General features: G+C 37.6%; 1 protein-coding gene and 1 pseudogene across 2 annotated transcripts; both read left to right on the top strand.

Moving 5' to 3' along the window:
- Positions 1–3853: 3853 nt before the first annotated feature.
- Positions 3854–15214, top strand: LOC145591920 (glutathione S-transferase L3-like; annotated as a pseudogene). Its single transcript, XR_014102353.1, has 10 exons — positions 3854–4068; positions 4149–4223; positions 4359–4419; positions 4536–4621; positions 9060–9158; positions 9241–9346; positions 9431–9507; positions 9757–9864; positions 14778–14858; positions 14985–15214. The product of XR_014102353.1 is annotated as a glutathione S-transferase L3-like (transcript).
- LOC145591581 (proteinaceous RNase P 1, chloroplastic/mitochondrial-like) lies at positions 6185–8531 on the top strand. Its single transcript, XM_081648079.1, has 2 exons — positions 6185–6654; positions 6742–8531. Exons 1-2 carry the CDS (start codon positions 6537–6539, stop codon positions 8310–8312), a joined length of 1689 nt encoding a protein of 562 aa, XP_081504205.1. The 5' UTR covers positions 6185–6536; the 3' UTR covers positions 8313–8531.

The raw sequence follows: 15214 nt of genomic DNA, 5'->3' as shown, positions 1-15214 counted from the left end.
TCGTAGTAGTTTCTCATCTCAAAAACCTTTATTATGTGACGACAAATAATCCCATGACATTCAAAGAGGTGATAGTCACAGGTGACATCCTTGGTTGAACTGTCAAAGACAAGCTTGTACTCTTGCTTTCTCGTTGAAGGTTTTTCTTTGTTAGAACCTTTAGGCTTGTACCACACTTTGTCCTCAACAACATGCTCAGTTATGGTTTCGGATACCTGCGTTCTATAAATCCCACTGACATACATTATACGATTGCAGTCTCTTTGAACCTCCTTAAATTTGGCATCCGTGTATATCTTCTGAAATATCAACTCAGCCGGAAAATCGGAATATGCCCGACGCAAAAACCTTTCATAATTGTTATCAGCCCTTTTCTCACTTGTGCATCTAACCTCCAAGGCGTCACAATACCTCTCCACAAAATCACACAACAGAGTGTGCTTGCTCAAATACCCATCAAAGAACCTATGAATACTCTCAACCCGCTGAGTTGTTTTCATGCCAGCCCAAAACAAATGTTTCAGATATGCAGGAACCCACATATCGCGTTCAACCCACAACCCTACAAATCATGAGCAATAGAAAAGCTATACAATCAATCAATGATGTGGTATTGTGTGCAAATAAAAGATATCAAACTAACTTTACATATAATTTGTGAAATTTTAGCAAATTTTGGACAAGATTAGCTTTAGTAGCCCACTAGCACTCCCTACAACAAGAACCAGCAGCAAATATGCCCAAGTTTACCAGCAAGAGTTAACATATGCAGGCTATGAACAAGGTAAACATATGCATGCCATGGCTATGTAGGCCATGGCTATGGAACTAGCAACAAAAATGCCAAACAATACCACCAGAGTAGCTTACACCACAATTTAAGTACTAGAAACCAACAATACAGGACAGCAAATGGACACATCCAATGTTTCTTATGTATTGACAGTAACATTACATGCATATTATGAACAAGACTGCCCTACTTATGGCAATTCTGCCCTAAAACAGAACAAGCAACTACAAAGTGTAAGTCCAGGTATACCACAGATAACATAGTATCAAGCACAGACAAACACATGGATTCAATAAAATGCAGCACACCCACCTTGTAGCCAGTCATCGTCTTCTAGTTCATGCTTCTTGATAACCTCTGGCCAATTTGTCTCAAACTCTTCCCGATCTAGGCTGTCATAGATTACATGCTCAAGGTCGTCGTGAATTTGGGTATTATTAGGAAGCTTCCCAAGTTTCTTGGCAAACTTATGTGTGATGTGCCAAATACACCATCGATGAGTGGTGCCTTTCATGGTCACCTTCAAAGCTTTCCTCATCGCCGGATCTTGATCGGTGAGTATACTAATTGGTTGCTTTTCACCCATACACCTCAACCAATTAGAAAACACCCACTCAAATGTTTCCGCGGTCTCGCGAGAAACCAATGCACATCCGAACAATATCGTTTGACCGTGATGGTTTACCCCCACAAAATTACAAAAGGGGAGCTTATATTCGTTGGTCAAGTACGTCGAATCAAAACACACAACATCATTGAACTCCTCATATGCAGCCCGACTCCTAGCATCTACCCACTACACATCTTGTAGCCTCCCCAAATCATCCACACGGTGTGTATGAAAAAACTTCGAATTATCATCCGTCATCCGCTTGAAGTAAGCAAACATTGCCTTGGCATCACCTTCTTCAAATATGATTTTCCTTTGCTTTGCAACCTCACTATGCAAATCCTTTTCAGTAAATTGCATCTTATCCTTCCCATTTCTTTTCCTTGCCATGCAATTGTATATCTTTGCAACCGGAACACCCGCCTTCCGATCATTCAATACTTGGCGAACAATGTGTGGGTTATCCATTAGGAACTTCTTCCTAAACTTAGTGATGTTCTTGGACTTCCCAAGTGTGGGCTTGTTCCCTTTATGCTCTAGGAAGGCTTTATCAATTATCCATTCACCAACCTCATTCACCTTTGCATATAACTTCATAGGGCATTCAACTTTTTTACTCTTCCGTTTGCCACAAACTTCCTCGGATATTTGTGAATCGGAGATAAAAGAACCAGTTTTCTTGCTCCTTCTACCAGGCATACCAAAGCATTCACACGTCCAAGTCACACTACGCTTGTCCTTTGCATTAGCCCCTTTTCCTATTGTGGCTGCACTTGAACGCACAACCCCAAACCCTTCTTGCCTCCCAAAGTTCCTGAAATATGAGTCTATTTTCCGCCAACTATCAAACACCATTCCAACATTGGGTGGGGGTAGGGAAACTGTAACATTTGCAACCTCTTCGATCTCAAAACTTATCGCGACACTACCCTTTCCCTTAGTAGGAGTCTTGTAAGACTCTTCTGCAACATTGACCTTCAACAAGTAATTAATTCACATATTTATTCACAAAAAAAAAAAAAAAAAAAAAAAAAAAAAAAAAAAAAAAACCTAACATGACACAAGAGTATGGTTGAGAAGTGTTTATAACAAAGCAACAACAAATAAGCCTAACATGCAAGGTAAATTAATACTTATATCCTGCCCACAATCCCCCTGCCCACCCAGTGCCCCTGCACAACCCACTAACACACACAGACACACAAACACACACTGCAATGCACAGCCATCTTCCCTACCATGTACACCATACACATATTGCCCTAGCATCTACCACACAGAGCACTGCCCACTAACAAACACAACAAGCATTGCCATATTCAAAACCTAAACTTTGAACACATTGAACAAATCGTGACCACAACTTTTAATATGACTTTTCACTGAAAAGTGATGCATGAACTGCATCCCCAAGGACATGACACAACCCAATACAAAGAATCAAATACATACAGTAGTAAAGAATCAAATACAGAATCAAATACATACATATACACAATGAAAAAGAATCAAATACATGGACTGAAAAAGCGAATAATTGTACAATACAACCAACATTATACAGTATATAAACAACATCTGCTCTAATTTCACACCATCCACACCTTTCTACACAACAATATCCAAACCAGCAACAAATGAACAATTTATACAGCCAAACAACTAAATTCCACAAATTAATTTTCCCCAAAAGTGATTCACCAAATTCAATTCTACTGAAACCCTAGAAATTCAAATTCAGTACCAATTACATCATTTAACAAAGCTTGTAGGGCTAGCGCACACGCCTGCTCATCATCTTCTTCATCCAGGCCTCTTTCGTGCTCCAATTCGTCTTCAATTGTGGCTGTGTAGTGGCGTTTGCCACCTCCACCTTCGCCTTCTACATCGCCAACTCTTAATTCACCTTCTACATCACAACTCTAGAAATCGTCCGTTAAAAGCCATTCATCCATCACCAACATCTTTCTCGCCATTTTCAGGCTCTTACTCGAGTTCCTCCAGTTGGGGAGGGAGGTGCAGTCGAGCTTCAACAATGGGCTCAATGGGGTGAAAAGTAAAAAATGGATAAAGGGAAAAAAGAATTAAAAAAGATTAAAGTAAAAAGGGAGAAAAGTTATAAAACAAAGGCAGTAAAAAAAAATTTGTACACTTGTATAATACTATGCACAATATACTTGGTATTTCTTTTTATTTTTTATTGCACAGTACTTTTTAGTGATGTAAAGGGACCACCCCGTTGTATAAACCCCCCGTTCCGTTCGTTATGCATTTGTTCATGCATAACGAAACTTCAATAATACTTCCCCTAAAAAAACATGTGTTCTTAGTTGATTCAAGTTTATCGTGTAGACACATAGGCTAAAACAGTGAATTGAAACTAAAATTGATTATAGTTCCAAGTCCCATTTTTGTAAATGCAGAAGTCAGAACTATCATAACAACCGAAAATGGGTTCTACAACTCCAGCAATACTGAGTACTCGTAATGGTTTTGTATCAACCTCACACTTTTCAATCATCTCTTTCCTTCCATTAAACCCCACTAAATCAATTACACTCTCAAATTTTCATCATCAGCAACAAAAACACCATCATTTTCTCTCTCTTCACTTGAAAATTCAAAGAAAAAATTTCATCACTGCTTCATCAATGGCTCCCACCAGGTATTTTAGTATATTAATTAATTAATATTGTTTTCATATCATTGGGTTAATTGAATTTTTGTCTCAAAATATGTAATTAGGAAATTTGAAGAAATTTTGTCTCCACCACTTGATTCTACTTCAGACCCACCTTCATTGTTTGATGGCACAACAAGGTTCTACTCCTAATTTTCCACTTTTTTCAAACAAAAAAAAAAAAAAAAAAAAAAAAAAAAAAAAAAAAAAGGGGGGGTGAAAATTCCATTTTCAAGGTGGATTATTCAATTAATTGTGTTTTGATTTTTTTTAAGGTTGTATATTTCATACACTTGCCCATATGCTCAACGGGTTTGGATTACCCGTAATTGTTAGGTACTCTAATTTTTCTCATTGAGAAAGAAATATTTCCATTTTTGGCATGTTTTTTGTTTTTTCAATAAAATTTTTGTTTTTTTTTTTTTTTTTTTTTTTTTTTTTTTTTTGAGAAGGGACTACAAGATAAAATAGAATTGGTGGCCATTAATCTTAAAAAAGGCCTTCGTGGTACAAAGAAAAAGTCTACCCATCAAATAAGGTACGGAGTAATCTTTTTCATTTCTACCTCTTTGCTCTGGAGGGCTAGTCTTTTGTCAATTGGACTATCTATCAATCATCATTACGTGCACTGTAATGCTAGTCTCCTAAATTTGCAAAACTAGTCTATGGCCCGTGCCATACATGGTTACTAGTAAAGCTAACAATATACTTGTAATTATTACAGAGTATTTATTTGAAGACACTGTTAATATAATTAACTAGTGTGCGGCCCGGGTGTTGCACCGGGTTACCACTTTAATTAAATTGTTTCTTTATGAAATATATTATCATCTATTATGTATGTTATGCATAAATGTTAAACATAATATTACTAATTAACAAAGAGTATAGAAAGCAATTTTTAATACTCTATTGTTTGAGAAATGTTGATTTTATTCCTCTTAATTTTTTTTCAAACTGCTTATCTCGTTTTCATTTTAATTGGTGCGTGTCATTTATAGTTATATTTATTTGTATAGATAACATGAATTATTATTAGATAAGATGGTAAAGAGTTAGATCTTGTATCTTCAAGGTCTAGTGTTCGAAACCCATTAAATGCTTTTTAATATTAATCTATCAATAATAGTTGGAATGATTCGTTAATTAGTAATGACATGTCATTAAGTGATAATGTGGCACAACGCTATGAGAGGGGAATTACGTGACACATAAACGATTTTAGGAACGCTTTTTAATATATAAGTATAGATACTTCTCCATTTTGTTACATTTATGATAGTATAATCAATCCATTAATAAAGACAAAATTACAGATGTACTATGTTTATTTATTTATTTTATTACTTCATCCATTTTGAGTAATTAATACTTCATCCTTTTTGGATTAATATCTTTAGTTAGTTCAACACTAAATTAAAATATATGAATAACATATAATTCGTATTTTATATTTATACTATAACAAAGACATTGTTAGTATCCATATAATACTCTCTACATCCCTATTTAGTTGACAAACTTGAGATAGTCTCCTAAATTTGCAAAATTAGAGGATATTTGTGCTAATGCACGGGATATGTTATTTGCGAAAGAAAATAACAAAAAGCAAAATGTTGGTAGTTATTGGAGTTATTTGCAAAAAAAAAAAAAAAAAAAAAAAAAAAAAAAAAAAAAAAAAAAAATAGGAAAATTAGGAAACTATTGGACAGGTAGGTACTGGTGTGAACTGTGAAGTGCATAAGATTTGTGTATTAGGGTTTTGGAGGATTGTGGTGAAAAATTATAAAAATGACTTTGCAATTATAATATAGATTATTATACTGTACTCTATATTAGGGGTGTTCAAAAACCGGAAAAATGGACAATAACAAACCAAAGTAATTGGTAAGTTTTCGAGTCGAGAAATTAAAATTTCCGGTCTTTAGTCTGGTCAGGTCCAAAATCCTTTGATAACAGTCTTGGATCAGACCGATATTACGGAGTACATTACAAATTTACCCAAGATGATAATCCGGGGCTCCCTCCTTTAAGGGAATGACTAAAATGCCCCCCTACAAGCGAAACCAGCTAGTGCCAAGTGGAGATTGAAAAATTAGAATCCTCTTGCCAAACCAATCTACCCAAATCCCTACTCTTTATCCCTTTCACTTAGCTTGCTCAGTGCCACAACCTGACTACCTCGCCGCACCAAGGTGTCGGACCACCTCATCAGCCGCCTTGTCAGTCGCCGGAACTCCGCCCCATCGCCAATCTAAGCTTTTCTTACCTCCATTTTTTCAACGGCATGTTTTTACCCCATTAATTCCGGCAACTTCGCAATTTATTTTCTTCGAAAATTAGGGTTTTATCATCCTCATTTGATTAAATCCTTAAAACCCCAGAAAAATTAATGCTCATTTGATTAAAACCTTAAAACCCCAGTAAATTTTCCTCATTTTAAAGTTGATTTGATGCATATTCGCCTCACTATCATGCCCAGGCTACCTGTTTTGATGAGCTTGCCTCGATTCAACTTTGGTCAATGCCGCCCAATTTTCTCTCTCCTCCATGGAACCTGCAACAATGGCGGTAATACCCATATTCCAGCTTCTTCTTCTCTTTCTTTCATTAGCAAGAAAACCCTTTTCAGTTATCCCTTTTCCTCCACCTTTGCAGTTTCTGCTGGTGCGGCTTCTTCAACCAAACCTGTTTCTTCGTCGGATGTTCCGGGTAAAAGGATGACATTGAAACAAAGAAAAAATGCTCGAGCTGTGACGCCTGAATACATACTTAAGTGTAAACTTGATATGTGTTCAAAGTTTAATAAGCTTGATGAAGCTCTGCGCCTTTACGATGCTGCTAGAGTTGATGGTACAGAACTATCTCTTCATCATTATAATGTACTTTTTTATTTGTGTTCTAATCATGCTTTGAATGGTATTAGTGATTGTGGTATTGATAGTTTAGAAAGGGGATTTGAGATATTTAGACAAATGGGTATTGATAGAGTTGTTCCGAATGAGGCTACATTTACTAGTATGGCTAGATTAGCAGCTTGTAAGAAAGACCCGGAAATGGCTTTTGATTTAGTTAAGCGGATGAAGGATAGTGGTAATGTTCCGAAGCTTAGATCATACGCGCCAGCATTGTTTGGGTTTTTAGATAAGGGGGATGCCGATGGGGCATACAAGGTGGATGCACACATGATAGAGTGTGGGGTAGTGGCTGAGGAGCCTGAGCTTGCTGCTCTTTTGAAGTTGAGTGTGGATGCTAGGAGGGGAGATAAGGTTTATGAGATGTTGCATCGATTGCGAACTAGTGTGAGGCAGGTTTCTGAAGAGACTACTAAGATAGTGGAATGTTGGTTTAAATCTGAGACAGCTAGTGGTGTTGGGATGGAAAATTGGGACGTGGGCAAGGTGAAGGAAGGTATAATGATGGGTGGAGGAGGGTGGCACGGGCAAGGGTGGCTTGGTAGCGGTAAATGGGGGGTGGTAAAGACCAAGATGGATAAGAAGGGTGTGTGTAGTTCCTGTGGTGAGAAACTTGTGTGCATTGACATTGACCCTAAAGAGACTGAGAATTTCGCTTGTTCATTGAGTTCTTTGGCATGCAAAAAAGAAAAACTGGCTGACTTTTTGAAGTTCCAGCAGTGGCTTCATAGTAATGGACCTTTTGATGCAGTTGTGGATGGTGCTAATGTTGGCCTTTGCGACTCAGAATCTTTTGACTTTAGGCAGCTTGCTAATGCTGTAAATAGGCTACAACAAATTAGCCCTACAAAGAAATTGCCTCTTGTCATTCTTCATCAAAATCGTGTTTATACTGGCCCAGCTGAAACTACTAATATAAAGAGAATGTTGGGGAGCTGGAGGAAGGCTGGTGCCCTTTATGCCACCCCACTAGGTTCAAATGATGACTGGTATTGGTTATACGCTGCTGTTAGATGCAAGTGTTTGTTGCTTACAAATGATGAGATGAGGGACCACTTGTTCCAGCTGCTAGGAAATACTTGTAGCATTTTCCCTCGATGGAAGGAAAAGCATCAGATTAGGATGACAGTCTCAACAAGTGGTCTTGTCCTCCACATGCCTCCACCATATTCAATTGTAACTCAAGAATCTGAAAGTGGTAGTTGGCATATACCTACAGTGACAGGTGATGACCTCGAAATACCTAGACAGTGGCTCTGTGCTACTAGAGCTACTAAGATAAAATCCAAAGTTAAAGCTCAATTGTCCAATTGAGTCTTTAAAGGTTGATCACTTAATGGATAGAGACTAATAAAGAGAGAATGATTGAATTTATTTCTAGTGGTTAATATCCTGGGTTTCTGCTTCACAATGCACAAGCGGTAGTATGTTTGAGATTGATAGCAATGTAGTCTTTGTGATCATATTTTGGGATAGAAATTCCCTTGGCTTGTATTTATTACATCTATGAAGTACTTTATATAAAGAAATTATTCTCCTATTTTTTCAAGCACCACTCTAATATGTGACATCACCGACATGACAATGTCAAGAGTGTTATCATACTTTTGTCTAAATTCTTCCTTCAAATATATTGTTCCATTTCAGTACAAATTGGCCTCTATAGTGGATTATAAAAATTGTTAAGATATGAATGACAAGTTTGTTTTGAAATCATCAAGGGAACAAAGATACTAGGAGTCTAGGATCTTTGATCATAAATCATGGTTATGGGCACTGTGACTGAATGTTGAAGTAGTAGCTCTGTTATACGTATGATTCTTCCAACATTTATCAAAATTCTTTATCAAAAGCCGGCAAATTTCATGTCATAATCAAAAGCAAACCCAACTCTTCCTTCTGACTGGTGTCCAAGTTATAATAGTGAATTTGTCAGTTTCTCTTCTTTAAAATATATCCAATGGGACAAGTTTTGATTATAACAAAAACGTAGTATTAAAATGGTTTCTTGATGAAGCTATTTCTTCTTACTACCACTGTTGCCATTTAAATTAATGTCAGGTTCCATCATTAGAGTACAAAAATGAAGTTAGAGGTGAGAGCCTTGATTTGATGAAGTTTATTGACAGTCACTTTGAAGGGCCTTCCTTATTCCCCAGTGTAAGCTTTGGAAGACAAATCCTTGCGTTTATTTGCAATTAAGTTTATATCTCTCTCTATTAGAATAAATTTTATCTTGCAGGATCCTGTGAAGCAGGACTTTGCTGGCATACTATTTTCTTATATTGACTCATTCCATAAAGCTGTAACTTCTTCTTTCAAGGAGGATGGAGCGAATGCAGAAACTGGTATATTGAAATCTGAACCACGTGTTTTTAAATCATTGTTTATGGCTTTCACAATTTCCTTTGTCATTGACAATTTGACATCAGGTGCTGCCTTTGATTACATTGAAGATGCGCTTTCCAAGTTTAATGATGGCCCCTTTTTTCTGGGTCAGTTCAGTCTGGTATGGATTTATGCTTCAAGTTTACACTTATAATTTGACGCAAATACTTGACGAATGCTCTTCCTCACACTCAATCACTTATAGCAAATATGAGGGTTGCTAAATTAACATCTGAAGAAGCATACTCTTGCAGTCTTGCTATTCACTACTGAATGAACTGTAACCAGATATAAATTTTTGTACCTTTGGATAGTTTACAGGGTCAGAATTCTTCATTTGTATTGACTCTTTTAATGACTTCCACCACAGGTTGATATTGCTTATGTCCCATTCTTTGAAAGATACATCCCCTTTTTGAAAGATGTGAGGAGCTATGATATTACAGCCGCGAGACCTAAGATTGCTATGTGGATTCAGGTATATTAAATTATTGGTGAAAGACAGTTGTATAATTAAGTTTAGAAAGAAGAGAACGCTAAAGAAAAGCTTCTTATACTCCATTTATTTAAAATTTTAACTGCCTAGTTTGACTTGTGAAAATTCTGATGGGGATAAAATGTTATTCTCTGTCATTTCGAGGTAAGAGGTTAATAATTTTCTGTTACAATGTTTTCCTATCATTCTATGGTGGTATTTCATTGGTCATCCTTTACATTGTAGTCATGGACAAGAAGTTTGAAATAGCTTTTAGAGTCATGCCAGATTTGGGTGAGGTAAGTTTCAAGCTAGGTATGGGTTGGGTCCATTTGGGTGCAGGTCATATTCGGGTAAAGTGAATTTTGGTCCGGATTTGGGCTGGCTCTAGTTCGGGTCATCTAGTTTAGGGTACGGGTATTGTCTTTTTTGGGTATGGGTCGCATTGGGTTGGGTATTTTTTGCCTGGTCTACAAGCAGCCAGAGGTTAAACTGGCAACTTGGCAAGAGGCTCACAACCAACTGAACACTGAGGCACTAACCTTGCTAACTTCTTCACTTGTATCTGTGCAAACAATTATTAAATTTATCTCACATTCACAGTAGTTACTAGTTACTTAGTTAGAGTAATATCTTGCTGCATTTCCTGGAGCTTCGTAGCATTCCTTTCTTTCCATATAAGTGTGCTCGGATACTGTTATTCTGTGCACACTATGGTCACCTAAATCTCACAATGCCAGTCACTAGGGTTTCTTTAAATACTAAGTCAGTTGAGGATATAACTCCAATTCACCCCTGAGCAGTTCTTTCATCTTCCTTGTCACACAGACTACTTTTAATCTTTGCATTCCAAATAAGCATATTCCAAATAAGAAGAACCAAGGATAAGATGGTGGACCCTAAGGGATGCAAAAGCTAAGGTTTTTACAGAAAAGGTAATTGAAGAAGCGGATTGGGATGGAGAGGTGGATCCGGACATGACCTGGTTACGAATGAAGAACTGTTTCCTAAGAGTGGCCAAAGAGGTCTTAGGGGAAGTAAGGGGAAGAACTTCGGTACAGAGAGATACTTCGTGGTGGAATGAAGAGGTGAAAGCAGTAATTAAGCAAAAAAGGGAATGCTATCAAGCCTTAGGAAAATGTAGGAGTGATGAAACCTTTGCAGCGTATAAGGAGGCTAAGAGTAAGGCAAAGGCAGCTGTTCGCCAAGCAAAAGAAAAGGCATATCAGGAGGTTTATGAAAAGCTTGATTCCAAGGAGGGAGAAAGGATCATTTATAAGATGGCAAAGAGAAGACAAGAGGCAAGGAAGGATATTGGCATGGTGAAGTGTGTCAAAGATAAGAACCAAATGGTCCTAGTGCAAGAGGAGGGCATCAAGGACAGGTGGAAGGGGTACTTCGATGAATTATTTAATGGAAGTAATGGAGTTGTGATAGGAGATACCTCTATGAGTGATGAAGAAATCAACATGGAGTATGTGCGAAGGATTAGGAGAGTAGAGGTGGAGATTGCACTGAGGAAGATGAAACCTAAGAAGGCGGTTGGCCCTGATGGGGTACCGATAGAGGTGTGGAGGTGTTTGGGTAAGATTGGTATTGATTGGTTAACAAACCTTTTCAACAAGATATGGACGGCTACAAGGATCCCACAAGATTGGAGGAAGAGCACCTTGGTCCCGGTTTATAAAAACAAAGGAGACGCTCAAGATTGTTCTAACTATCGAGGAATTAAGCTTATGAGCCATACTATGAAGTTGTGGGAAAGGGTGATTGAACAAAGGTTGAGGGCATGCACAAGCATTTCAGATAACCAATTTGGTTTTATGCCTGGGAGATCTACTATGGAGGCAATCCATTTGATAAGACAAATGATGGAGTTTTATAGGGTAAAGAAGAAAGATCTTCATATGGTCTTTATTGATTTAGAGAAGGCATATGACAAGGTGCCAAGAGAGATACTTTGGTGGGCAATGTTGAAGAAAGGTATCCCACGAAGGTATGTAGACCTAGTTAAGGATATGTATCGGGATGTGTCAACAAATGTGAGGACATGCGGAGGGTTGACAAAAGATTTCCCTATTACAATCGGATTGCATCAAGGGTCTGCATTAAGCCCTTTTCTTTTTGCAACGGTTCTAGACGAATTAACTAGACCAATTCAAGATGAGGTTCCATGGTGTATGCTGTTCGCAGATGATATCGTTTTGGTGGATGAGACTAAGGATGGGGTTAATGTCAAGTTGGAGCAATGGAGGCAAAGGTTGGAATCTAGAGGGTTTAAGCTAAGTCGGAGTAAGACTGAATATTTGGTATGTCGTTTTGGCACTCAGAGGGGGACAAGCAATGAAGTGGTGAGTTTGGATGGAAAGGATTTGACCATGAGTGAATGTTTTAAGTACCTAGGGTCGATCATCCAGAAGAATGGTGACATTGATCAAGACGTGACCCACAGGATTAAGTCAGGGTGGCTTAAATGGAGAGCGGCCACGGGAGTGCTATGCGACCGCAGCATTCCCTTAAAGTTGAAGGGAAAATTCTACAGGACTGCCATAAGACCAGTGTTGCTCTATGGTACAGAATGTTGGGCTTCTAAGAAAGAGCATATTAAAAAGATGGAGGTTACGGAAATGCGCATGTTAAGGTGGATGTGTGGAAACACTTTAAGAGATAGAATCAGAAATGAGGTTATTCGCAAGAAAGTAGGTGTGGCGGGCATTGTAGATAAATTAAGGGAAAATCGTCTGCGTTGGTTTGGACATGTAAGACGGAGACCCGAGGGTGCACCGGTGCGAAGAGTGGAAGAGTGGGACCATGGAGGGATTAAACGAGGAAGAGGGAGACCAAAGATGACTTGGTTGGAAGGAGTGAGGAAGGATATGAAGTGCATGGATTTACGTGAGGATGAAGTTTTGGATCGTAAGGGATGGAGGAGAAAGATTTATGTTGATGACTACACGGAATAATCAAATTTGGTTCATGTTAGCCGACCCCACTTTTGGGATTAAGGCTTTGATTGATTGATTGATTGATTGATTCCAAATAAGCATATTATCACAAGTAGAAAGTTTGCCTAAAATGGCTGGCCAGGTAATGAAGTTACATTTGGGAGGTGTAGGAATGCAGGGTTGTTGCAATCATTTTACTCCCAAGGAACTAATCGTGATATATCCATCTCTTTTTAGGATATGCTGATTGTGAACAGCTGTAGGCCTTGTTTCTGTAAGAGATGAATGAGCTGCACTCTGAATTTTCCTTACCATTAATAAAGCCTGTCTAGGCACAATCATAGTAACAACTAACAAGGTCCCTGTCCTTCACATAGTACTCATGAATCCATTTCAACCATACCTTTTCTTTTCTTCTATGATATGCTCCATAAAAGGTTAGTGCTGGTTTGTCCCAGTGTCTAATATATATACTACGTATAATGTTCCAACCCTTGCTGCTACTCATACCCAACCTTTTCCAGGAAACAGAGTCCTTTTAGACGCCCTAGAGCTCCCAGTCCAAAGAAAGGTCTTGCAAGCTGCTTGTATTGCCTTTATTGCATTTTGAGGCAAAAGGAATACTTGGCTCCAGTAAGTTTGCCACTGAGTTATTATGACGTGACGCTTTCAGTCAATTGAGTGGTTTCCTGGCAATTAATATGAATTCATAGTTTTTTTTTTTTTTTTTTTTTTTTTTTTTTAAAACAAAAGAGGCAGGCAGGTAGCAAACCCCCCCCCCCCCCCCAAGTCAACCCAAAAAAAAAAAAAAAAAAAGTGAGTAACCTGATTTGTGAAGGGACGCAAACTGATTGTATAAAAAAATCTTGGTAGTAAGGTGATTAGACTATTTGCAGGACCTCCATTTTCTGTTCGAAATATTCTGGATGAATTTATTTCATTTTTCTGTTGGGAAGGCTATCTAAGCTATTTTCTTCACTATTTGGCCAATAAGATACCCTTATTCTAACCTCTCTTATTTATACTTTGTGTGTACTTCATCAATTGTTATTATGAAGTATAAATTATCCTTTATGTGTTTCTAGAAACTCCTGTACCTGTTAAACTGTTACATTAATCTATTAAATCAAGGCATAAAGTGTGTGGTAGGTAGTTATTTAGCTAAATAATACATCTACATTACTGTTGCATTTTTGCATCTTTTACTTTAGGCTTCAGTCATCTTTAATACACTCAAATCAGTAACACAACAAAACCAATATAACAGCAATGAAAGCTGTACTAGGCTGGTTGTCGGACTTGTAATTTCTGATTTTTAATTAGTGAATTAATAAAGATGGAAGCTTTAATGTTGATTGATAATGGTGGAGGGGTTACAAAATTATAGGGTTAATAGCTTTAGGCTATCACTCTCTAATAATGGCTTGACGCCATTACTCTATAGGTTTCCCTAATACAATTTTCTGCCTACTGCTTCCCCCCCCCCCCCCCCCCCTCCTCTTTTCTATTTATACTAAAGCTTAAGACTAACCTAATAGTACTAGACTAGAATACCAATTTTGCCCCTCCTTAGGTTAGTCTATTACGTCATCTTATGACGTTTAAGAACAGAAAAATTCCAAGATTCAAGACACATCAAGCCCATTTGTGCTGCTTCCTGTGAGTTCTTAAGCAACCCTTCACTACAAGCTAACAAAACCAGTGGTTAATGTGGCTATGTGCTCATGAAACAGACCAAAGTCTAAGACCAAATTTCAGTTCATTTGTATTAATCAAAACATGTGGACTAGTAGCTTGGAACGATTTTGGTGCTTAGTGATGATTCATACATTGTGGATATTTCAAGAAAAACTCTGCTTATATTTTGCAAAGGGTTGAATAACGTAATAAAGTAGTCTTTAAATTTTTAGTCCAAATAAAAGTGTCTTACAAGCTGTTCAAGCTGAACCATTCTGTGTGATAATGTCGCAGGAGATGGATAAAATAGAGGGCTATAAGCAAACACAAACTGATCCAAAGTTGCTTGTTGAAAGTTACAAGAAACGTTTCTTGGTAATGATTACGCTTTCTATCAACTCGTATATATTTTTATGCATGTATTTTTCATACATTATGTTTTATACTCTGTAGCACATAATTTTCGAACAAGTTTATATGATACTCCAATTTTCTTTGCAGACCAAGCTTTGACGAGAGGATGAAGCTAAGCTACGTAAAGCTTGTTATTTTATTTATAGAAGGTGATAATGGTATCGATAGATTACATGTGAAATGGATTAGTCCTCTAAACTCAAATAACAGGGGTAGTTGTCAGCTTAATAAGCCATGCTTGTTAGCATGAGGAATGCCCTTATATTTTCTGATACTTCCTGTATATTCTCAGTGAAAGCTTTAGCACTTTTACTTTT

The sequence above is a fragment of the Chenopodium album genome, chromosome 18 (assembly GCF_948465745.1).
Source record: "Chenopodium album chromosome 18, dcCheAlbu1.1, whole genome shotgun sequence".
Lineage (NCBI taxonomy): Eukaryota > Viridiplantae > Streptophyta > Magnoliopsida > Caryophyllales > Amaranthaceae > Chenopodium > Chenopodium album.
Note: the sequence above shows the minus strand (reverse complement) of the source record. Positions and strands in the feature narration are given on the sequence as shown.

Coding starts and splice junctions, on each gene's coding strand:
- LOC145591581 (XM_081648079.1), top strand. CDS start 6,537: ATGCATATTCGCCTCACTATCATGCCCAGGCTACCTGTTTTGATGAGC. Junction 6,655..6,741: donor TGGAACCTGCAACAATGGCG/GTAATACCCATA, acceptor CCACCTTTGCAG/TTTCTGCTGGTGCGGCTTCT.